Below are 21,684 nucleotides of genomic sequence, written 5' to 3'. Positions count from 1 at the left end.
CGCGATATTAATATTCTCAGGCAATGCTGCAATCATGGTTAGTTCATCAGTCTGTATGTAATGTTTATTTCGGAGTATGGCTATCAATTATCGGCGGCAAAAGTGCACTTATTATGTAGTGAACGGGGTTGCACCTGGCAGTGGAGGACTGCAATACCGTTCGTTCGGCCCCAGCCGGCCCATCTCGCGCCCGATCTCTCGCGCCTGGACTACTTCGCATGTATGGAAGCAACAGAATCGTTCCACGGCCGTCAGACCACGCGAGGGTTTGCTGACGAAGGGCGAATCCTCCTCGAGCCGACGCTGTGCTATGAACGAAGGAATCCCTCTTCCATTTCGGCTTACTGGATAGTGTGCGGTCGCCCAATCAGGACGGCTGGACCCGTGACTGGCCGGGTGGTGGCCGCAACTGCAGGGGGTCGAGCCAGCACCTTGCAGCCGGCTTGGAACTGAGGATTCTGAGTGGCTCATCGTGAGATGGCATGCAGCTCCCCCCTGCTTCCGTCACCTCTTAGTGCAAGCAACTATAGCCAGTGACGGCCCGTCGTTCGCCGGTGAGCAGGAAAAGCTAGTGAGAAAGCACACTAGGAAGACATCGGAGCAGCCCCAGGCCCCCAACCCCAACCCCCGATCCCCAATGCTGCTCGCTTACGCCTCAGCATACTGCAGTTGATGGTCAAAAAGGGACCCCTGTGCTATTCACCTTTTGGCAAGTCACAATGTGAAGTCCAGGGCCATCTCGGTTCCCATTCGCTCGTCCCTCCTGATATGCCAAGTGGTTGCATGCTCAGTATAGTGAGAAGTCCCGCATTGAGTAGTTCTGGATCTGGTTCCTTTTCCATATCCATGAGCTCGATCATATCCCACTCACTACTGCGTACTGGTCCTGCCCACATGTCACAGTGGCGACGGCGCTTCATAGGAATCTAGTACGAACAGGTAGGAATATATTCTATATAGGCAGAGAGGCCCCTGCTTCAGCCGCCGACTTCTCAGCTGTGTGGCGCGACCGCTGAGTTTATACATGGTTCTTCTCCCTTGTTGCGATTCCGTAACCAACAGCCTTGACCAGCGGTTCTTGTGCCACGGGCCAGCCGAAGCTTGGTTCTATATCAATTGCCACAACTCATTCGCACCAAGCAAATAGCTACTCCCATTGATACCAAGCGTCTCTACTGTCAACTTCCCCCATATACTCGGCAATTGTCGCTTGATGCGGATACGGTAATGCGCTCACGTTGACTGATTGACAGCGGCGCCCGCAATTTGCCTCTCTCACGATTGCCATTCAGATTTTTCACCGCCATGCGTCGCAGCCACGTTGTCGTCGCGCTGAGTGCGCTCGCACATAGGGCATGTGCAGTTCTTGTTGCGCAGCACTCTCCTTGCGAATCGAGCTGCGGCAATGTTCTCGATAGTACCACACAAGACCAGATCGTCTGCAATGATGCAGATTACGGTACGTCGGCGGGAAAGGTCCTGCAGTCTTGTGTGACTTGCGAATCAAGAAGTACATACACAGTTACCGGTCAGAATCAACCTGCATCGGACTTGCAAGCTATGCTCTGTACGTCTTCAGACCGAACTTTTATCGCTACTTCGCGGTGCTAATGAATGATGCGAATAGTCAACATGAGATATACAGCGGCTCAGTGCATATTCTATAAGGATGGGGGGCCGTGCAGTACTGAGTGAGTCTAAATAGTCTAGGTAAACGGAGTGTCTCGATGCTGATATAGTCTAGTTTCTCTTGCAAGCGCTTGCGAGGTGCACTGGAGTACGGTAATTTCTCTACAGACGTAAGCCCTTATGGGTATTGCAGCCTTTGGAGCGACTATGACCTCTCCAAGTGCACAAACTGCTTGCAAGCAGGTGATCAGGCTTATGTTCGAAATTGTATGCTTTAACCAATATCTGATATGATTAGCCTCCAACTGACCACTCACAGTTGTATCCATCCTGTCGGGGGCATGTGAATTAAAGGTCGAGCCCCCGAGCATTATCCCATTAGAAGGTGACATATTCTCCCTGGAGATGGCCAACGTCACCAAGCCCACAGCAACAGCTACTGTCCAAGTTCATAACAAAGTTGGGCCCCTGAGTTACGGCGCACTTGCGGGCGTTGTCATTGGTGGTGTTGCATTCATATTGGTCCTCCTCGGTTGCGGCGTTGTAATCAATGGGAAGCGCCGTAGAAAAAACTACTTACGCCGCCGTGAAGAACAAGCGAAAAACTGGCCGAGCCCTCAGGCGGCGGGGGACATGTTCGAGACGCCTCTTAGCCAGAAACCTCTGCGGGGCGGATGGGGAGACTCTCCTGTGAGCGCTGTTACATCCGAGGGTCATTACCAATATCCTCGTTATTTCTCGCCTTATACTACGCAATTCGACAGCCCAATAAGCTCCGTCGACGGTTATGGACAGCCGGCATGGCCAATTGAGAAAGCACAGAGTATTGGCGTGGCTTTGAGTCCAGATCACGATCATGCAGAGTCGCCATGGGGCGATAGGAAGGGCAAGGAAAAGGCGGATGCAAGCGTTGATGGCTACGAGCTGCAAGAGGGTGTTAACAGCGCGGGAGGCTACGGCTTCCAGGTTCCACCACCACCTCCGATTCCATCTACAGCGCCAGTACTCAATCACCCCGGTTATGGCAGGCAAGGTCAGGCACGGCGGACACCATCACCATCATAATCAAATGTTTTAGAACTTGCTTGCTATTCAGGGGAGAGTTTTGAACGGTCGGGTTTACCCATCTTCTACATTTTATTCTGCATATCTCATAAGCTTGGAGTTGGGGCGCATGTATGACTTGAGACTTCGATCTCAAACTTCGGGGTCTCTGAAATCGTTATGATATATACCTTTATACCAAGCAGATCAAGGGTGGGGAGGTCTTTTCATTAGGCGATTACTTATCACTGTACTCTTGATCTCGCTGCAGCACAGCTTGCCTGTTTTTATGGAAGAAAAATCTCATACAAATGACTTAATACCTACCTTGAACATATCCAGTCTGCTTGAATGTAGGCGTGACTGGAGGCACGGTACCTACATTGTGGCTGAGGTTGCGAGTGTATGGGAGCACTGTTTGTGCTGCGCCACTTGGTAATGATGTACCTACAATAGAGTAACTGTATCTAGCTTGGTCTCTGTGGCTGGAGCTCCCGCCTTGGATTCCCCACAGCTTTCTCAAGCGGCAGAATTTTTTGGAGCTCGGATTGGGATTTTTTTTACCTGCTAACTCAAGCTACGGCAGTGAAATCTCTACAGCGGAATTCTGCACTCGCGAATTTCCAGAACGACGCCGCTTCTCGCGAAGATCACCGCCATCGATATATCCATCTTTTCCCACGTATAGATATATTGGCGGTTGACAATGGCTACACAAACCGACAAAAACCTTGCCGAGGCCGAGTACGCCATCAAGCCCACCGCGGTCACGCCCGCCGTTGACACGAGCAATTGGCCCTTGCTGTTAAAGAACTACGACAAGCTCCTCGTTCGAAGTTAGTGTCCTACCCCGAAATGTAGATCAGGGAAGTGCGGGATATTGACATGCGCATAGCGGGCCACTTTACACCCATTCCTAATGGCAGCGCGCCGTTGAGCCGAGATCTCAAGAACTACATTGCTTCAGGTGTCATCAGTAAGTAGCGAATCTTCCCATGTTTCCTTCTATTATTTTAAAATTCTATTCCTGGACGCGCTTGCTGACCTTGACGCGTAGATCTTGACAAGTAGGATACTCTCGTTGTATGGCTTCGAGGAGCTTTCTCTAACCTGACAAATAGACCATCGAACCCTAGCTCGCACGAAGTGGTTGCTTGGGTGAAGCGCATTTTGCGGTACGAATCCGGATGCGCGAATGACGTGTGATGTTGGACAATTACTAATTGACGTATTATAGCACGGAGAAGACTGGTCACTCTGGTACTCTCGATCCTAAAGGTTAGACTTGCTCGACATTCCCTCACCTGTGCATCTTATCAGTGGTACACTAAACAGGTTCTGCAAAGACAATTGCTAACGAGTATGACCGGATAGTGACTGGATGTTTGATTGTCTGTATCGATCGGGCAACTCGACTTGTCAAATCGCAGCAAGGCGCCGGAAAGGAGTATGTTGCTGTGGTAAGTATCTGCTGAGTGCCAGATGATGTATTCATTTTTAACTCGATGCTGATTATGCGGCATGGTTAGATTCGTCTCCACGACAAGCTTCCTGGTGGTGAGGCGCAATTTGCACGTGCCCTCGAGACATTGACCGGTGCTCTCTTCCAGAGGCCGCCCCTAATTTCCGCAGTCAAGCGCCAACTTCGTATCCGTACTATCCACGAAAGCCGAGTTATCGAATTTGACAATGATCGCCACTTGGGTATTTTCTGGGTGAGCTGTGAAGCAGGAACATATATTCGAACTCTCTGTGTCCATTTGGGCCTTCTTTTGGGTGTTGGCGGACATATGCAGGAGCTCCGTCGTGTGCGGTACGATGTTTCTCCCTCACATTCTCAACGGCATCTAAAATGCGTAGCTTTCCAATATGTAATGCTAACATCAAATTGAACAGATCCGGAGCAATGGATGAGACAAAGGACCTGGTCACTCTACACGACGTTCTCGACGCGCAATGGATGTACGACAACACCAGAGATGAGTCTTACCTACGCAAGGTTATCTCGCCTCTTGAAACTCTCCTTACATCTTACAAGCGTATTGTCGTAAAGGATAGCACTGTGAGTCATTGCGCTGACCAACTCTACCGATACGTCATTTACTAATATGAAACTTCTAGGTCAACGCTATCTGCTATGGAGCTAAGGTAAGCCGTGGATCTCATTCCTTGTCTAGAGTATGCTGACTTCAATCTAGTTGATGATTCCTGGCCTGTTACGATACGAAGCTGGCATCGAAGCCCATGAAGAAGTTGTTCTCATGACCACCAAGGGAGAGGCTATCGCTCTAGGTATCGCGATGATGAGCACAGTTGAGATGTCATCCTGCGACCACGGCGTTGTTGCCAAGGTGAAACGTTGCATCATGGAGCGAGACCTGTACCCGAGAAGATGGGGTCTTGGCCCCACAGCCACTGAGAAGAAGAAGCTCAAGGCATCCGGCAAGCTTGATAAATTTGGCAGGGCCAACGAGCAAACACCCGCGAAGTGGACTGCCGAGTACAAGGACTACACAGCGCCTGCTGAGTCTACTGCTACAGCTGCTGTGGATGTTACCATGTCAGAAGCACCTGCTGAAACTATAGTCACCGCGGAGGCTACTACAAATGGAGAGGAGACTCCTGCCGCAGATGACGACAAGAAGAAGCGGAAGAAGCACGAAGGAGAGTCGCCCGAAGAGAAAGCCGAGCGCAAGCGGAGGAAGGCAGAGAAGAAAGCGGCCAAGGCGTCCAAGCGTGCGTCGCTCGGGAAGAAGGACGATTCTGACTCGGAATGAGGTGTTAGGCGGGGCACTAATTCACGAATTACTTCGGTTGATACCACCTCTACTGGCAGCTCGCCAGCTTTCGTCACATATCCGCGTGTACGGCGTTTTACTGTATTGTACAGTCTACAGGCTTTGGAAAAGGCGTTCCGGAAATTTGCTTTATGAAATAATGAATGTCGAAAACGCGGGGGACTGAATCATCCCTTGACTGAGTATATAGCAGCATGTATTGATCATTTCTAGGATGGAAGGTCGATGCAGTGTCTAGTCGAATGACGCTTTAAACAAGTACTATATAGTATGCTATTGACTGCAATAATTGGTTGATTCAACCCTAACGAGAAAACAATGCGGCAGCCGTCACTGCATTGTAGTCTTCGAGTCTTGTCATAGAGCCTCGTAATGCACGGAGTATGGCTTGTTATGAAGAATGCGAATGTATATAAGAGACTGAGGTGAAGATCTTTCAAGATAGATAAACGAGCCAACCTTTCCTACAACGATTCAAGTAGAGAGCAGGGGGGAAAAGGCTTGCCCTTGTTCTGGGATAGATTTAATTCCAATTGACAGAATCACTCTCTCGGGAGAAAGATGGCAGGTAGTAGATCCAAGTCGTTGGGCAACCATTCGAGGCCTACTCTGCACGCCATCCAATATGCCGAGAGTCATTAGCCAGGATTCGGTACCCGCTTAGGATGCGATAGTGCTTCAGTTAAGATGCCATTGGGATCCTCAAATAAGCGCCTCGTAGGGGAGCGAACTCGATCCATCTGCATGTGCAGGCTGTCATCACGGTGACATTTTTGCTAACAGGTATGTATACTGACCATGTGCTATAGTGTGCTTACATCAATGCTGCTCTCGCGCATCACACCCACCCATTCAGGACAATCAGTTATGTTGATAACTGCCTAGGCTACTCAAGTCAGCGAACTAAGTAGCGTTTGCGACATGGACGACTGGCCAGTCACCAAGCCTGCCGTACGTGCGCTTCGAGAACGAAGCCGACAAACTACATGTAGATGATGATGTCCCGTTGTAGCTAGGCGAGATCCAGGAACAGAGCCGTTCTCCTAACGGACGAACAAGGGGGGTGCCCGTCTTGAGCTGTCAGTGGCCGCATCTTGCCGCCTGTGACCTGCATACGGCCCACAGGATTAAGCTTCTTCTTCCAGACCCGACAAATGATAAGTTATAGTCGCGACAGCCTCCCCCATTGGCCCTTTCTCCTGTGATATCTCACCTTCTGTCGCCTCCAGCGATGCACTAGCCCCGTGATCTGGTGTTCCTGCTTGTACACTTACTGCTAGGTGCGTTAGGCGTTGGGGATATCATCAGCAACCGGCGCCGGTGCTGGGCGGTACGGGCGAGGAGAGCTCTGCGATGTCACCTCATGTCTTGGGAGCATCTCGTATGTTCGCGCATGGAAATGGATAGGTAGGCCGGTACCGTAGGTATGGGACTCATATAATTGTGTGCTCAATGTCTTCCCTGGCCGTGCAAGTCTCCGTCTGTCAACTCTTCTTGTTCCTGTTGTGTTTTTGCTCAATTCTGTCGTTTGGGGATCCCCCTTTGGTCGGTCATTACCTTGATACCAACTTCTAAAGACATTCGATTTCCAGCTGGCTGGAGGTCATGTTATGCATCATCACTAATTCTAATACTGTTACGTCACTCATTACTCTTCCCATCGCGTGTCCCTGCATTACTTAAGGCCAATCAAATACCGAATTACATAATGGAGCTCTCTCGGTTTTCGTGCCTTCTTGGACTCCTTATCCCGTATTCCCTTGCCTTACAAGTCACGCCTAATTCCCCTTGCGCTTCATTCTGCATTGACTCCGAAGGTGACGATGTCTCTGATCCCAATTCCTCGACTACAACGAATAAAGATATAACATGTTACGATTCGAAGTACATATCCTCACCCGTGGGCCAGAAGTTCCAAAGGTGTATAAGCTGTCTGCAGGACAGCACGTTCTCTCAGGGGAAAGAGACTGACCAACTCTGGTTTTTTTGTAGGATAACTCTATTCATTTGTCTGACCGACTCACTCTAACGCCTAACTAGATAACCTCAGATATACCTTTGACAATTGTATATTTGGCTTCCCTCATGCAGTAGGCATTCCGTCCACCCCATGCTCCACGTCCACAGCCTGCGGAGCATTGGAGAATGCCTTGACCCAAGACGGTCTAAATCCTAACTCACTGGACTACTCGTTCTGCGACGTTGACGGCGGAGCCATAACCAGCTCTTCACTCGAAAAGTGCGCCTCTTGCGTCAGTGCCTCTGAGGATCAAGGCTTTCTAGTTAACTGTAAGTTGGAGTATACGTCTGGATTGTGTCAATTCAATATCCTAATGCATAATGTAGACCTAGTTGCACTCGAGGCGGGCTGTAATCAGCGACCGAAAGCCGGAACAGCAATAGGACTGACCGATACGGTCTTTGCTCCTACTACGATCAGTGCTACCAAGTCTTCCTCAAAAGATGCCGAGGATGACCAAGCCGCTGTCCCAACAGCCACAATTGTTGGGATCGCTGTCGGTGCCTCAGTCGTTGCCTTATTGATTGCCGGCTTGTTCTTCATCTGCTATCGGAAACGGCGAAATCGACGCCTCATCCTTGAGGGTGGTGAGAGAAGCAGCTCCCGACGAAGCCATCGCCGCACTACATCCCCTCTTTCCTTCCGTTGCCAAGCTCGAACTCCGCGATCTCCCGTTTTCTTCCCAAGTCAATCGCACATTCAGATCGAAGACGAGGAAAAATACTGCTCGAACCCAAGCCTCGCGCTGGGATCCCACCGCGTCACTCCCGAAAAGGTAACATCAAGGACACCGCCAGCACATTGGCAGCCCCGAGTCACTGCCCCAGTACAATCTCGCCCACTAGCCGCTCGACAGTCGCTGCATAACATATCGACTGCGGCACCCACTGTACCAGATAGTGTCCACCATTCCACCTCACCAAAAGCAGCCTGGTTCTCTCCCCATGAAGAGACGCCCGTCAGCACAACGAGTACGGGAAGCACAGCGAACCTCTTACCGCTGCGAGTCTACAACCCGGCTGAATACGGCGTGTCTTCGCCGCATATAGGTAGCTCTATCGATGGGTCGTATACAAGCCCTACGTCGGCGTCGACAGCGAGCCCCCTGATAAGTCGGCTCTGGGAAAAACAGAACCCAGACTCCATGTCTCCTATATGGGAGGTGCCGCAGCGCGAGACCGCCATTCTGAAGCCGAGGGCTGCGGGCGCTCTGGAGCGTATCCGAGTCCCGTCTAGTCCGGGAAAGAGAAGGGTTAGCAACAGTGGCAGTCCGGTTGAATCCCAACAGATCAATATGAGTTTTCCTGGACCGCCTAGCCCGGGAGTCCGTTGGGGACGGACATAAGGGTATGGAAGGTGTATGTGTAGGATTGGAAGTAATTTGACCTAATGGGATATCCCTTTTTATTGATGCCTTCTGCCGAAGGGGATGTTGAGATGGTTCTTGGTTCCTTCATGCTGGGTTGTGTCATATGATAAGATCATCATTGATCGTGTAGACACGTACGTTAGGGTCTCACAACATTTCGGTTCCTGGCTGGAAGTAGTCACTAGCTAGCATCGAATAGATGCATAAGTATAAACACCTTGGAATTATTTGAACTGAAAGCAGATGGACGAAAGATGAGATGATGATCAAGGGAGTAGAAGGGCTAATGTGGTAGCATGGAGACACATCATAACAAATTGGCTACACTGTCGCCTACTGTTTGCTGTTCATTGGCCACATAATTGTTTTGCAACCTACTGCTAGAAGAGTTTACGAGCTTAATAGCGCCACGGAAAAGAATATAACACCTTCAGGGCATGTGTGAGAACAGAAGTCATCGGCAATATGGTATATAGTGATACACTTGAGCGACTGCATCTAATCAGCTTGCAATACGGGTTAATGAGAGTTGACCTTTTTATAATAGTCCTAGAAACGCGTTGCTTGAAATATAGAAGAGCTGGGGCACATTGTGCTCTAAGAAAGCATGATCGACTGACCTTTTCTCCTTGCTGCGAGCCTTGTGTAAAACGATACGTAGGTACTCAATTCCATGCAGGCTACGTGCTGTGTGTTTTTGGAAGGTGGCATCGAGTCGTTGAGCCCTTTCTTCGTCATGGACATGAATGCCAAGTTCTCATTCAGCATCCTTTCCTCTAGGCCCAACCAGTAACGATCCAATTGCACACAGCCCTGCCATTTCGGAATACATAGATCATGCTGTGCTTCGTAGGAATTTGGAGGCGGTGTTACATTTTATGTTAGGCACCAAAGAGACGTACCAAATAAAGGCCTGGGGGTTCAAGTAGGCGAACCGGATCGCAAACTGTGATCATGCTATCTCTGACCCATTTCAAGCATGATATAAGAGTTTGCTATATCCCCCGTATTGACCCAGATTGTTTGGCTTGATTTCACAAAGAATCGGCTTCAGTGCAATTGTCACCCAAATCTGAGGATGGCTACACAAGAGATTGCTGACACAGGACCGGGCGCGCTTATAGCGGGAGATGACCCCTCGTTATCAAACACGATAGAAGAATCGCCCATTGAGCGTCATGGTTCGCCCGACTCATCTGAGTCACTTTCCGCTTCCACCAGCTCGGTTTCTATCAGGTCAGTTTCTACCGGGTCGATACGAGCATCGACTCCGTTTGGAGACCACGAATGTGAAGTAAAAGTTCTATACGAGGGCCCCCCAAAGTGCCCATGCTGTAAGAATTGGGTTGAAGAGTATCCTGATGATCTTCGTATTGCCCTCGAGGAGCAGCCGGATGTCAAACTGAAGGCTCTCGTTGTGCGCATGCGGAAGAACCACGGGGACGGCAAGCCTCTAGTCTTGGATTCTGTGGTCATCCAAAGCCCATCACTGAAGGAAACATTAGGAGAGGTCTTTCAAGGCTACAGCGGCATTACAGCATCTCTCAAGAAGGTAGTTTTCAAATCGCCATTTCGCCCTTTCTACTCCCGCTGGCAACGCTTTGGACAAGTCTTAGAGCGCCAAAAGAAAGAGGACCCAGCCTCTGCGGCAGTTTCTCAGCTACTGTATGATGTACTCTACGCCGAGCTGCACGATACCATGACAGAAATCCGAGACCTCATTGAGCACCGCGTCATCACCTATCCGCTGCTCTGGGCCCTCTTTGAGCCTGGTAAACTCGTTGTTCAAGATTGCCAGGGAGAAAAGCGCTTCTATATCTTCGAAAGTTGCAGTTACAAAGAAGAAGGTTGCATGATATTAGCAGCTAAATTTGTTGATTGGGACTCACATCATTTTGGATACGCTACTCAGTTTCTGGAAATCCGTGGATTCAATGGCACGCGGAACATTACTGAACTGGAACTGTTCCCAGCGCAATTCCTCTTGTCGAGAGAAGAGATCGAAGCAGTAGCGATCAGGCGAGGCGCCAAATTCCAAGCCCTTCGTGAGTTTCATTACATGGCACACTCGGGATATGTTGAGCACAAGCTCGGCAAACGCAAGGTGAGTCGATCTCTCAGTTAGTAATCTGCTATATGATGCTAAATATAACGTTTAGGTTGACGGACGCATTATTATAGACGCTGTTTCATTTTTCCACGCCAATCCATCCAAGAGGCTTGTGCTAGCTCCTTTGAACAATGATCCAGTCATGCCCAAAATACAAGTCGCCGATGAGACACATCTCCAGTCTAACCTTCCAGGTGCACCTATCCCATACCCTGGAGGATCACGGCCTAGCGGGATGAACGACCAGCATATTCTGCGCGAAGTCCGGAAAAGAAAGCTCCAAACCGGAGAATTGCCGTTACCAACTACGCAAAAGAGAGAGACAGGTGAGAACCCGATGCTAGCAAAGACAGAGCTACGGTCAAAAGGGCCGAGATCAACTGACTATGCCTTTGCAGTTGCTGATCTCACCCAAGAACAACTACTCCTCTGTAATCCATACGTCCGAGGCTATTCCCTCAAGTTGAAGAACTGGTTCGAGTTTAGGGTAGAGGATGTATATGATATTACCTGGAATGATGCCGCCTTCCCTAGTCTGATCTTGCCCAAAGGCCTAAAGGATCTAATATTGACGTTCGTAGAAGGGCAATCTTTGAATAAGGTCTCCTTTGATGATGTAATCGAGGGGAAAGGACAAGGCATCATCATGATGCTAGTCGGGAACCCAGGCACAGGCAAGACGCTGACCGCTGAGGCAATTGCTGATAAAGTTAGGAAACCCCTTTACATTCTGAGCGCAGGCGAACTGGGCCAAGATGCGGAAGACGTCGAAGACCGGTTGCGATCAGTCTTGACCCTCACCGAAAAGTGGAATGCTATTCTGCTCTTTGACGAGTGTGATGTCTTTATACAAGAGCGAACAACAAGGGACTTGGCGCATAACGAGATCGTCGCAGTGTTTCTACGGTAAGGGCAAACTCCCTTACTTCCCGAGTGTTGTTATTATAACTATTGCTCATAACATTCCAAGCCTTCTCGAGTATTATCGCGGTATCTTGTTCATGACGTCCAACCGCGCCGAGACGATCGACAGGGCGTTCCACAGTAGAATCCACCTGACTCTTCACTACCCAGACCTGGAGCCAACCGCGAGGGAACACATCTGGAGACAGTTTACCCGCCAGTCGCAGTTCGAGAATAAGTTGTCAGATGATTATCTCAAGCATCTTGCGAAGCTGCCGTTGAATGGGCGTCAGATAAAGAATGTAGTCAAGATAGCCACGCTCCTTGCCGCGCAGCAGAATGTGGCGCTAGGGATAGACCAAGTTCAGACCGTGCTGGAGGCGACTAAGCAAGTAAGCGCCGGTTACGAGGTTTGACCTAATCTGGATCATTGGGGTGTGCGCTTTGAGCGACTTTAGGGTATTAGTGATTTCGACATCTTCACTACAAGTCTTGATGAAATGAAGGCGCCTTGACTGGTTGTTACTTGTTCTTTATATCTCTTTATTTGCCAGCTGGAGGAACTATCATCAGAGTTGAGGCATGGCTACCCCGGTCAAACTCATTTTTGAGTATATCAGGATCGCCCAGAACTGAACTTGCACAAGCTTAATGCTGGAGTCATAATTCTTATAGGCATCTTCATCCTATGTCGCATGCCACAAATACTGCGGAATCTGGGATAGCGCTGTTATTCGATTCCTTGGTCTCTCCTTTTCCACTTCACCTATCGAAATATAAAATAAGAAAATAGCAGCTTTCCCGAACATTGCTTGCCTCAACGGCTTAAATCATCCTCACTGGTAAAGGATGCAATGCCGTCTTCGTAGTTGTTGGATGATGTGGATTCATCTTAGATATAATAGGTGTCAAGTTGGATAAACTGGGTCCCTCAATTCTTTCTCTCGGGGACGGATTTATACCATGCATATTTGATCGGCGTAACTCCCTCCTACTTGATCATTCTTTATGGTAGTACCCAGTTGGAGAATTTGGCGACTGGGTTATTGGCTCAGGTTCGGGTGGTTATTCTTTATCGCTAACGGTTGGAGTCATAATTGCGTTTCACCTAATACATCTAGGTATAACTCCAAACAGCTCTATATCATCTTGTGAGGTCGAGAGGCATCTAAAATTGGCCTAGGAAATGACTATTTCAATTGAAGCTATTACTTCAGTACTACCAGTGTTTATTGCACTCCCACTGGTGATTCTTACAGTTACACGTTGGTCTTTGCAGTGCAGACTGCAATGCGGCACCCCTGAGAGCCCTTGGTATCAACATCTCCTATTCATCGTTTGAATTACTTGCTGCAAAACGTTAGTTTCCTATTATCTTCGAAAGTATCAAGCTTTAGCGTGCCTAAACTAACCACGAAGAGGTATGGTTGCTGTTGCCTACCATAGGGTAGTTCTAGTTCCAACTTGCTAAATCCAGCTATTTAAGTACCACGGATTGATTAGGGCCAACAGCTTTGCTGGAGTCATCTCCCACTGAGCAGATCAATGATTCACGGATTAGCTGGGCACATACTAACTTGCTATTAAGCAAATCGAGACACTACTGGAGGAGTACTTTACCGCGCCGACACTATGAACTACGGGAAAGTATTAAATACTGACAATGAAAGACAAAGATGTATATGGAATTGTAGGCTTCTATCGATTCCCTGGGACAGGTGGGTGCTCAGGTCCCAAGGTGGGAAGGGATTGTGAGGATTCAAGATTGATGCGTACAACGAAGTTACCTCCAAGCATAAGATATGGGTATAGCATGGCTCATACACAGAATTACAGTACAAGTTGAAAGATCCGCTAGTATTTTGTTAATACTAATTCTACCTATTCGTTATAACATGCATCTGCCGTAGCTCAGTAAATATACCATCTCGAGTAACTCCTCCTTTGAGATTTCGACAAGAGCTATCACATGGAGAGGCACAAACAGAACAAAACTTAGGGCTTAGCACATGCACCATTTGTACAAATGTAGTCATCTGAGCAGTCGTCGAAAGTAGTGCATGCGCAACCTAAAAACGATGTTAACTATCGCTTAAATCTAAAGGCATATGTATATATATCGTACCTATACAGTGGCCAGCCCAAGAGCAGCCAGTCTGGCACGTAGGGGCGTTGCCGCCATTGCAGAGACTGGGAGCGTCGTAGTTGGGATAGACATGTCCAGTGTTGCAAGTGCCCGACTTCCAGAGTGGTGTGGCTACGGGAAAGGTTAGTCGGCGTCAGAGCGATGTTGTCTTCAAAGAAAATGAAGTCATGTAGACTTACTATCAACCTGCAAGTTTGTAGGCGGACTCCTAATGACGCTCTGTGCCGCATTGGGTGTGAGTTGGTTCTCACAGTTGACCTGAGCATTTCCGCCGTTTGCTGAGTTGCCGGTGAACACATCGATCCATTCGGGGTTAGCTGTAAAGAGGATAAGTAGTCAATAATACTGTTCTTTCATAATACTCTCGGGCCTATTAGGTATGAGCTAGGTGTCGAGTACTCACTGCAGCCTGCGCAGATGTCCTCATTGCGGATATACTTCCTCAGATAGGGTGAGTAGACGATTTCACATTGACTGTAGGCGCCTCCTTGCTTCGACGCAAACGTAAGCGGGTCACTGAATGTTCCTGTGCCACCCGCGTGGAAGCCACGAGAGGAGCAGCTGAATGCGATAGCGTCGGATCCAGCTGGGTCATTGTCCGGCACTCCGTAGAAGGTGGTCTTCACATTGCCAGTCACAGAGCACGCAGCTGCTAGACCGGCTAGTAGAGGAAGATAGGTTACGGAACGCATGATGAGAGAAAGTTGAAGGGAAGTTGAGTTGATGGGCTTATTGAGAAACGGTAGCGATCAACAGAAGAGGTTCTAGACTGGGCATAAGAGAGGACTATATATACACAAACATGTCGCGTAGTACCACAGCAGAAGAAAACATATGTTGCAATGGGATTCAGAGGCCTTGGACATTTTGGGAAGGACATCAGCGACTAAGTCCTGTAGACATCTACACGTGTAGTTCTTCGTGACAAGAGCACCTAGCCCATCCTGAACGAGTCCAGTGGGGTATTACTCATACTTTTGCTTCATACCCAATCCCCGACTAGCAAGTGGTATACCGATCAGTGATGTAAACTCCAGGCTTGAGGACTTTGGGCAAAAATGCACCCGAGCGAAATAAAGCATAGTTTTGGCTGTCGTCAGCGGATCATATGTTCGCCTTTGTCCTATTGTACCTAGAGTGACCAGCCGCCTTCCTGTCCTAGAATAGCCTTACATCAGCGCATGGTTATTTAAGGGTATTGATGGCGGCTTACCGGGAACATGTGAATATTGCTTTTTCGAACCCGGAACATTAACCGACTCCTTGAGGACTTTACACTGGCTCTACACGGCGCAAGTCAGACGCTTGCATGCCAGTGAAATGTAATCATCAAAGGTCGTATTCTCGATGCGTCCCCGTCGGCCTATAGGTTTTCCACCTACCTACACTAAGTACCCTAGCATACTACCTAGGTATGAGCGTAGGAAGAGCTGGAATATGCTGGCCCCTGCTCTTCAGCTTGCTCTATTCGGCTATAAGTCTTACATACTGGAGAGTAAGTAAGTCATCCCAGTATTTCGACCCCTGAAATCATCAATAGCTTTCCCGCGCAGACCCGCGGCTATTAAGCCCAGTTCCCAGCTAGTCAATTTCTGGCCGTAATGTGATGCGTATCGAGCCTTCGGTTATTGCTCGAACACGACCCGATGAATTCTTACCTAAGAATGGCGGACCTTAACGTCGAGGGCTAATTCGCCACTGAAATAGCGTAGTTGATCCTACTGCAACATGTAAGCATAACTAGGTGTTCAATGACCTACATAGGTACTTGTTGCAATATGGATTTTTCTTTTGCGTAATAGCAATTGAGTTTAACTTACAGTATGTACAAATGTTTCTGAAGAGTTGGGAGTGTTTCCGCCTGTAAACCAGGCCAGTAATAGGTGAGAATAACCAACTTCACGTAGCTAATGGCCAAGACTGTATAGGGAAGCCTCAAGGCCGGAGGCTGGTGGATACAAAATCGTGTTACTTTCATTTTGCATTGGGCTAGGAGAGTGACTTGTCTCCGTTAGTTTCGCCATACTGTAACAGCCTTAAACCCTTCCAGTCCAGGGTATCGAGTAGGGCTGACCGCATGGTAATTGTCCTACGTAGTACCGGTAGTAGGCACTATTTTGTCACCACCCACTTATTCAGACAACATCGACTCTTTAAGTATGTGCTAAGCGCTGCATCTCATAAACACCGTCAAATCACGACGTCGAGCTTAACATAACCTTTTAGAGTTAGTAAACCGACTAAGAGACGTACATGTTGAATTAGATTTGCAGGTCATAAAATCTATGTAACAGGACATGAAAACAGGGGTGTGTTACGGTTGCTACCAATCCCTTGCTCCAGCATGTCATGATATTGCGCAAATACTAAGTTGATTTTGTACCAGTGGCCGGATACCCCTGGGGCGCCTGGGGTTCTTGTCAAGAGTAGTATTTGTGCGCCTTACTCTACGAAAATAATATTACTTGAATCGTGGTTTTCCGGGAACGTGATGAATTAGTTGTCCTATGGTATAATAAGGGCAGAGGTCTGGGCTGCTTGAAACTGATGCCAAGCATTCACCGTATAATGATTTACTAGGGCTGCAAAAGTCCTCGGCCAACCAACTCTTTCCTGGCATTGGTGGCTGGCTTTGGCTCTCTATATAATTGGCCTGTTAGTCCTGACCGTCTAGGTCTCAGTGATCTTTTCATGAAGCGAAGTCTCTATAATCTCACAGTAAAATTGTTCGCATGTCTCTCGAAGGTCACCATCAAATGGTATTACGCTCGTAGCCGTAAGCGAGCTGCATGTTTGGACGCACATGCGTGTAGCACATCTTAGTGTCGGTGAGATCTATAATCCCATACGAGTTGCTCTGCTCCATGAGAAATGAGAGTAACCTAATGTATAGCTGCGAGCTTTTGGCCCCTCCCAGGGCTAGTTGGAATCATGGGCGTAGATGTTGGTGTATATATGATGTACCCTTGAGCCTCGAAGGAATCATAGGACGGCCTGCTAGAACCACGGCATTTTCTAGACGTTAGATGAAAGCAAGGGCAGTTGATTGGATCTTGATTAGTGATATTGATGGCAGTCGCGTATTATCTATGGTTTAGGTATTGTACCTAACGCTACAAGATGTAATATCAAGTTCTATAGCACCTAGTCAAGTCAGCCTTATCAGTTATGGAAGACAACATGTATGTCAGCGTATCAGGGCACATTTCTCTCCCCTCCTCTCTCTAATTTTTTCATCCCTTTTCACCCCTTTTCTTGGTACTATGTGCTCTGGTCGAGTCAGGGCCTGGCTTCCGTAACAAGACAATCTGTTAAAAATAGAGAGCCGATAATACAGGAAACTCCTCCGCGCCGAGTGCTCTTTGTGTCACGCATTTGCGAATTGATATGTATTTGCTCTATGGAAATCAAGGCCGCAGCGTGCATACCGGTAGTATTCCGTAAAAGTATGCCAAGACAGTGATAATTGTGCGTTTAGTACTACGTACGGACGGCCCACAATTCATCGCTATGCTAAACAAGATCAGGATCCTTACAATAGTGAACATGCTACCTAGGTATTGTTATGTAGGGTTCCCATACTTAGGTTTGATATACTTGCATTAGCACATTTCAGAAACAAACGATTGCTTGTCTTGTGGCGTGGAAGCAAACACGCTGATTCATTTGCACGTGCTTTTGGGTCCCGACGCAGGGATTTTTCACAGCAGCGAGACTGCGACTGCGGGCGCCGACGAGGTGGGGTTGGGAAATGCCCCTCACTAAGCCATATTAGGCCTGATAAGCTACCTTCAGATAAGGAACTTCTATGCTCGCCTTGTACCCGGCAGCCCAGTCTGAGTGTCTCGGTACTTTCAGCACTTAACGCGTCTTTTGCGCTTGCAGGGTTTCGCTCCGTTCCATTGTGTCACAGTAGGAAAAAAAAATAACATAGACCAACTTTTTCACAGCCAACATATGTGGCATTCCGCATTCTTCTTCCTGCTCGTTGACTTCGAGATCTAAAGTGTCTTTCAACGCTAATCAGACATTCAACTCAGAGTCACGATGCATTACATTCTCGTGGCAGGCGGCGTCATTTCCGGTATTTGTTCCCGTCGCCTTCCACGACTGCCTCTTGGTTGCTGATGTCCCCTCTAGGCGTTGGAAAGGGCATCATTGCCGTATGTAATCCCTGGGAAGCCTGCCATATTTCTTGAGGTGTGATCGCTAACCCCAGCTCTTACAGTCTTCCACCGGCTTGGTATGTATTCGGAACCCTTCCATTTCATCCCCCTGCTAACTCGGGATCCAGCTGCTTCAAACCCTCGGCTACCGCGTGAGCTGCATCAAGGTACAGCCTCTTGTAATGGCCGATACGAGATTTAGACCAGCTGATACCGGCAACAGGTGGACCCATACCTAAACGTCGATGCCGTAAGTGACACCCACCGCTCGCTCTTCAGCAGCATGTATCCTCAGCGCTTGCTACTTTCCAAACTTGCTTCCTATATCTCAAAGTTACTGACTCTGACTTTTCCAGGGCCTCATGGCCCCAGCTGAGCACGGCGAGTGCTTTGTCCTCTCTTCTGGCGGCGGTTCGTGCCCTGAATTCTGACTTCCTATCCACTAACTAATATTTCGTATAGAGGTCGACCTAGATCTAGGAAACTATGAGCGGTACCTATCTGTAACCTTGTCCGGTGATAACAATATCACCTTGGGTAAGATGCACAAGAGGGTTCATGACCTCGAGCGCAAGGGGCACTACCTGGGCAAAACAGTACAGAGTATGAACCCTAGAGTCTTTTCCGTTTTGTTTCGTTGGAACATTCCATCTACTCCTGTTTTCCCTGAAACACTTTGGCATGAGCCGAAACCCCACAACAGACAGTAATCACTGACAACAATATTTTTTTAGTTGTTCCTCACTTAACAGACTGCATCCAGGAATGGATTGAACGTGTAGCCAAGATACCTGTTGATGGCTCCGGGGAGGAGCCTGATATTTGCATCATCGAGCTTGGGTACGCCCCTTTATCTTGACTCCAAGGACAATGACACTAATAGGTTTCAGAGGAACGGTGGGCGACATGGAAAGCGTATGCATGCCACTCCATTCTTGATTATCAACATCCCATTACGGTTATTGTAGACCAGGATTTCGTCTATAACTAACTTAAATAGGCACCCTTTCTTTACGCTCTAACGAAGTGTAAGTTCTTTGTCGACCCTCGATTCTTCAATTCTCCTCCAACTCGTCATCAATGGGCCAACACAGGGCAGCCATCAGACAGCTGAGTGTAATAAATACTAACGTGGAATGGATAATAGTACGCCATGAAGTTGGTAGCAAAAACTTTTCCACCATCATGGTCAGTTATGTTGCCACTGTTCATGGAGAACGTAAGTAATTGTCTTAGCTGACCAATCTACCCCTTAAATTGGATTATTTGAAATCAGAATGGGGAACTAATACGGTATATTTAATCCACTAGAGAAGACCAAGCCCACTCAGCATTGGTAAGAGAACGAAACCTTTGACGATAAGTGGCATTTTTACCACGGGCTGTAAGCACTGACATTTGTATATAGCGTCAAAGCTATTCGTAGTGAGGGCTTGATACCCGACGTGGTACGTTAGCCAGTTACTCTACAGTTTTTGCGCAGCTGACATGAGGAAAGATTGCCTGTCGTTGCGAAAAGCCACTCGAAGAGAGCACTATTTCAAAGGTGAGCCTAGAATAAACTTCGAAACTACCTCCAAGTGAGACTAATAGATTTCTGTTAGATTTCGTTGCATTGTCAGGTGGGATTGGATCAAGTCGTTGTCGTGAGAGATATGCCTACAATCTACCAAGTCCCACGTATGTAATTCTAGGGGTCATTTCCTTTTCCGTTATATTTCTCTCAGAGTGCCTTTTGGGCATACACAATCACTTAGATCAACACTGATGGTTGTTATAGATCTCCTTCACGAACAGGGTTTAGTTCCGCTTCTGTTGTCTAAGATGGACCTTCCTTCACCATGCAAGTCTCTTGCGGCAAAAGGTGCTGCGAAATGGGAGAGTTGGATGAACCTAACCCTACCCAAGAGTCAGGCCGACTTGAAGATAGCTCTAGTCGGCAAATATGTTCGCAATCTCGATGCTTACATGAGTGTAGTAAAAGCGGTATGTAAAATTCATCTTCTGGAATGATTTGAAAGCCATGGTGGGTTACTAATCTCTCTTGTAGTAAGTACCTGCTACTGTTCAATGGCGGTTACACCCTGGACAACCGGGAAAATAAATTTACGACTGACACGACATGATGTTAGACTCGAACACGCGGCTATGCATTATCGATACAATCTCAAACTTCTCCTAATCAACGCGGAGGACCTAGAGCCTGAGGCCGAATCTCAGGACCCTGACACGTATCGTTCCGCGTGGGACTCTCTTGCCTCTGCTTCAGGGCTAATTATCCCCGGAGGTTTTGGAAAACGAGGTAAGGTTCAGAAACCGCACCACCTTGGCCTTCGGGGACACGAAGGTTTCATTGTTAATGGCAATTACTGACTCGTACATCTTTGGTAGGCGTTTTGGGCATGATGTTAGCATCCCGGTGGGCAAGGTACGTTCATAGGTCGCCTCTCTCTCTCCCCTAGCAGTGGATTTCTTTACTTCCATACCCCTAAGCACTTATACTTTTCACTATCGCTCGCTGCAACTGCTAATTCTCCTTCCAGAGAACAGAAACGACCTTATTTAGGAATTTGCTTGGGCTTCCAGTACGAACCCCGAAATCTTTCTTCTCTTGATCCGGCTTAATCGCGCCGGTGTGTTCGCGACACACTGTCACTTGAGTCGAACTATTATTACAGGCTGTTTACTGACTACTTATAGAGTTGCTGTTATGCAGTTCGCTAGAGACATGTTGTCCATGAAAGAGGCTGACTCGGAAGAATTCCGCCCAGACTCAAGGGAACCAATCATTATTCATATGCCTGAAGGTATGTCTGAAGACAGTTTTCACGCACTTTGCAAATATATCCACACATATATCAAGACCCCGATTCATCATATATTCATATCTTGAAACCTCTATGCATTCATTGCAATATCAATGTCTGACCCTTATTATAGTGGATAGGGAAAGGATGGGGGCCACCATGCGCCTTGGTCTCCATGACACCGTTTTCCAACCAGGAAGCGAAGCGTCTAAAATTCGTGCACTCTACGGCGGAAGTAATAGGGCGCATGAACGACACCGTCATCGATATGAAGTCAACCCCCAATATGTAGAAAAGCTTCAATCTATGGGTTTACACTTTGTTGGCAAAGACACAACTGGCCAACGCATGGAGATATTCGAGCTGCAGGATCATCCATTCTTTATTGGCAAGTACCAGAGACAAACCGATCCAATTGGGATCTCAGGCTGACCATTGAGATAGGAACCCAATTCCATGCTGAATATCAGAGTCGGGTCCTTTCAGGCAGCGTATGTTCACTACTTTTTAATGGGCTAGATGAAATCTGGTGCTAACATACAAGACAGCCACCTTATCTCGGCTTTATAGCAGCCAGTGCTGGCTGCTTAGACCAAGCACTCAAGGAACAGACAGCAAAGGGGCCAGAGTGAAATGCTATAGATAAGTTGAAATCTATGAATAACGCAACTAAAAGCGTTTTCGTACAAGAT

General features: G+C 48.0%; 6 protein-coding genes across 6 annotated transcripts; 5 read left to right on the top strand and 1 right to left on the bottom strand.

Moving 5' to 3' along the window:
• The first annotated feature begins 683 nt into the window (after positions 1–683).
• Positions 684–3,006, top strand: F5B22DRAFT_589600 (uncharacterized protein). The gene is made up of 4 exons (XM_047973757.1): positions 684–1,567; positions 1,628–1,691; positions 1,745–1,896; positions 1,949–3,006. The coding sequence occupies exons 1-4, from the start codon at positions 1,306–1,308 to the stop codon at positions 2,692–2,694; spliced, it is 1,224 nt and encodes a 407-aa protein (XP_047834730.1). The 5' UTR covers positions 684–1,305; the 3' UTR covers positions 2,695–3,006.
• Positions 3,007–3,379: 373 nt separating this feature from the next.
• On the top strand, positions 3,380–5,450 carry F5B22DRAFT_642385 (pseudouridine synthase; the record flags this gene model as incomplete). Its single annotated transcript, XM_047978117.1, has 10 exons — positions 3,380–3,509; positions 3,569–3,649; positions 3,731–3,740; positions 3,795–3,848; positions 3,911–3,951; positions 4,048–4,133; positions 4,203–4,486; positions 4,570–4,735; positions 4,795–4,821; positions 4,872–5,450. The coding sequence occupies 10 exons, from the start codon at positions 3,380–3,382 to the stop codon at positions 5,448–5,450; spliced, it is 1,458 nt and encodes a 485-aa protein (XP_047834729.1).
• Positions 5,451–6,595: 1,145 nt separating this feature from the next.
• F5B22DRAFT_589596 (uncharacterized protein) lies at positions 6,596–9,298 on the top strand. Its single transcript, XM_047973756.1, has 3 exons — positions 6,596–7,459; positions 7,512–7,760; positions 7,818–9,298. The coding sequence occupies exons 1-3, from the start codon at positions 7,180–7,182 to the stop codon at positions 8,834–8,836; spliced, it is 1,548 nt and encodes a 515-aa protein (XP_047834728.1). The 5' UTR covers positions 6,596–7,179; the 3' UTR covers positions 8,837–9,298.
• Positions 9,299–9,752: 454 nt separating this feature from the next.
• F5B22DRAFT_589595 (uncharacterized protein) lies at positions 9,753–12,814 on the top strand. Its single transcript, XM_047973755.1, has 4 exons — positions 9,753–10,964; positions 11,020–11,296; positions 11,369–11,876; positions 11,941–12,814. The coding sequence occupies exons 1-4, from the start codon at positions 9,939–9,941 to the stop codon at positions 12,287–12,289; spliced, it is 2,160 nt and encodes a 719-aa protein (XP_047834727.1). The 5' UTR covers positions 9,753–9,938; the 3' UTR covers positions 12,290–12,814.
• Positions 12,815–13,793: 979 nt separating this feature from the next.
• F5B22DRAFT_335829 (uncharacterized protein) lies at positions 13,794–15,085 on the bottom strand. Its single transcript, XM_047970846.1, has 4 exons — positions 14,423–15,085; positions 14,199–14,336; positions 13,999–14,130; positions 13,794–13,942 (listed from the first exon to the last, which is right to left on the bottom strand). Exons 1-4 carry the CDS (start codon positions 14,709–14,711, stop codon positions 13,869–13,871), a joined length of 633 nt encoding a protein of 210 aa, XP_047834726.1. The 5' UTR covers positions 14,712–15,085; the 3' UTR covers positions 13,794–13,868.
• A 2,981-nt stretch (positions 15,086–18,066) lies between these two features.
• On the top strand, positions 18,067–21,624 carry F5B22DRAFT_633491 (CTP synthase N-terminus-domain-containing protein; the record flags this gene model as incomplete). The annotated part of the gene is made up of 22 exons (XM_047976837.1): positions 18,067–18,103; positions 18,160–18,182; positions 18,248–18,262; positions 18,314–18,364; positions 18,542–18,596; positions 18,648–18,788; positions 18,920–19,025; positions 19,076–19,100; positions 19,186–19,213; positions 19,333–19,404; positions 19,497–19,521; positions 19,594–19,633; positions 19,684–19,731; positions 19,790–19,865; positions 19,966–20,175; positions 20,236–20,487; positions 20,577–20,613; positions 20,729–20,770; positions 20,886–20,992; positions 21,126–21,380; positions 21,437–21,483; positions 21,541–21,624. The coding sequence occupies 22 exons, from the start codon at positions 18,067–18,069 to the stop codon at positions 21,622–21,624; spliced, it is 1,776 nt and encodes a 591-aa protein (XP_047834725.1).
• Positions 21,625–21,684: the final 60 nt, after the last annotated feature.

Source organism: Xylaria bambusicola (genome assembly GCF_022495145.1).
Source record: "Xylaria bambusicola strain CBS 139988 unplaced genomic scaffold F5B22scaffold_4, whole genome shotgun sequence".
Taxonomy (NCBI): Eukaryota; Fungi; Ascomycota; class Sordariomycetes; order Xylariales; family Xylariaceae; genus Xylaria; species Xylaria bambusicola.
Note: the sequence above shows the minus strand (reverse complement) of the source record. Positions and strands in the feature narration are given on the sequence as shown.

What these genes read in the sequence shown, in the direction of transcription:
- F5B22DRAFT_589596 (XM_047973756.1), top strand. Translation starts at nt 7,180, where the DNA reads ATGGAGCTCTCTCGGTTTTCGTGCCTTCTTGGACTCCTTATCCCGTAT. An exon ending in TGACCAACTCTGGTTTTTTT is followed by an intron (nt 7,460 to 7,511) that starts GTAGGATAACTC and finishes ACGCCTAACTAG; the next exon opens with ATAACCTCAGATATACCTTT. An exon ending in TCAAGGCTTTCTAGTTAACT is followed by an intron (nt 7,761 to 7,817) that starts GTAAGTTGGAGT and finishes TGCATAATGTAG; the next exon opens with ACCTAGTTGCACTCGAGGCG.
- F5B22DRAFT_589595 (XM_047973755.1), top strand. Translation starts at nt 9,939, where the DNA reads ATGGCTACACAAGAGATTGCTGACACAGGACCGGGCGCGCTTATAGCG. An exon ending in ACAAGCTCGGCAAACGCAAG is followed by an intron (nt 10,965 to 11,019) that starts GTGAGTCGATCT and finishes TATAACGTTTAG; the next exon opens with GTTGACGGACGCATTATTAT. An exon ending in ATCGTCGCAGTGTTTCTACG is followed by an intron (nt 11,877 to 11,940) that starts GTAAGGGCAAAC and finishes TAACATTCCAAG; the next exon opens with CCTTCTCGAGTATTATCGCG.
- F5B22DRAFT_335829 (XM_047970846.1), bottom strand. Translation starts at nt 14,711, where the DNA reads ATGCGTTCCGTAACCTATCTTCCTCTACTAGCCGGTCTAGCAGCTGCG. An exon ending in GGACATCTGCGCAGGCTGCA is followed by an intron (nt 14,337 to 14,422) that starts GTGAGTACTCGA and finishes TCCTCTTTACAG; the next exon opens with CTAACCCCGAATGGATCGAT. An exon ending in TTGGGCTGGCCACTGTATAG is followed by an intron (nt 13,943 to 13,998) that starts GTACGATATATA and finishes CATCGTTTTTAG; the next exon opens with GTTGCGCATGCACTACTTTC.
- F5B22DRAFT_589600 (XM_047973757.1), top strand. Translation starts at nt 1,306, where the DNA reads ATGCGTCGCAGCCACGTTGTCGTCGCGCTGAGTGCGCTCGCACATAGG. An exon ending in GGGGGGCCGTGCAGTACTGA is followed by an intron (nt 1,692 to 1,744) that starts GTGAGTCTAAAT and finishes GATATAGTCTAG; the next exon opens with TTTCTCTTGCAAGCGCTTGC. An exon ending in TCAGGCTTATGTTCGAAATT is followed by an intron (nt 1,897 to 1,948) that starts GTATGCTTTAAC and finishes GACCACTCACAG; the next exon opens with TTGTATCCATCCTGTCGGGG.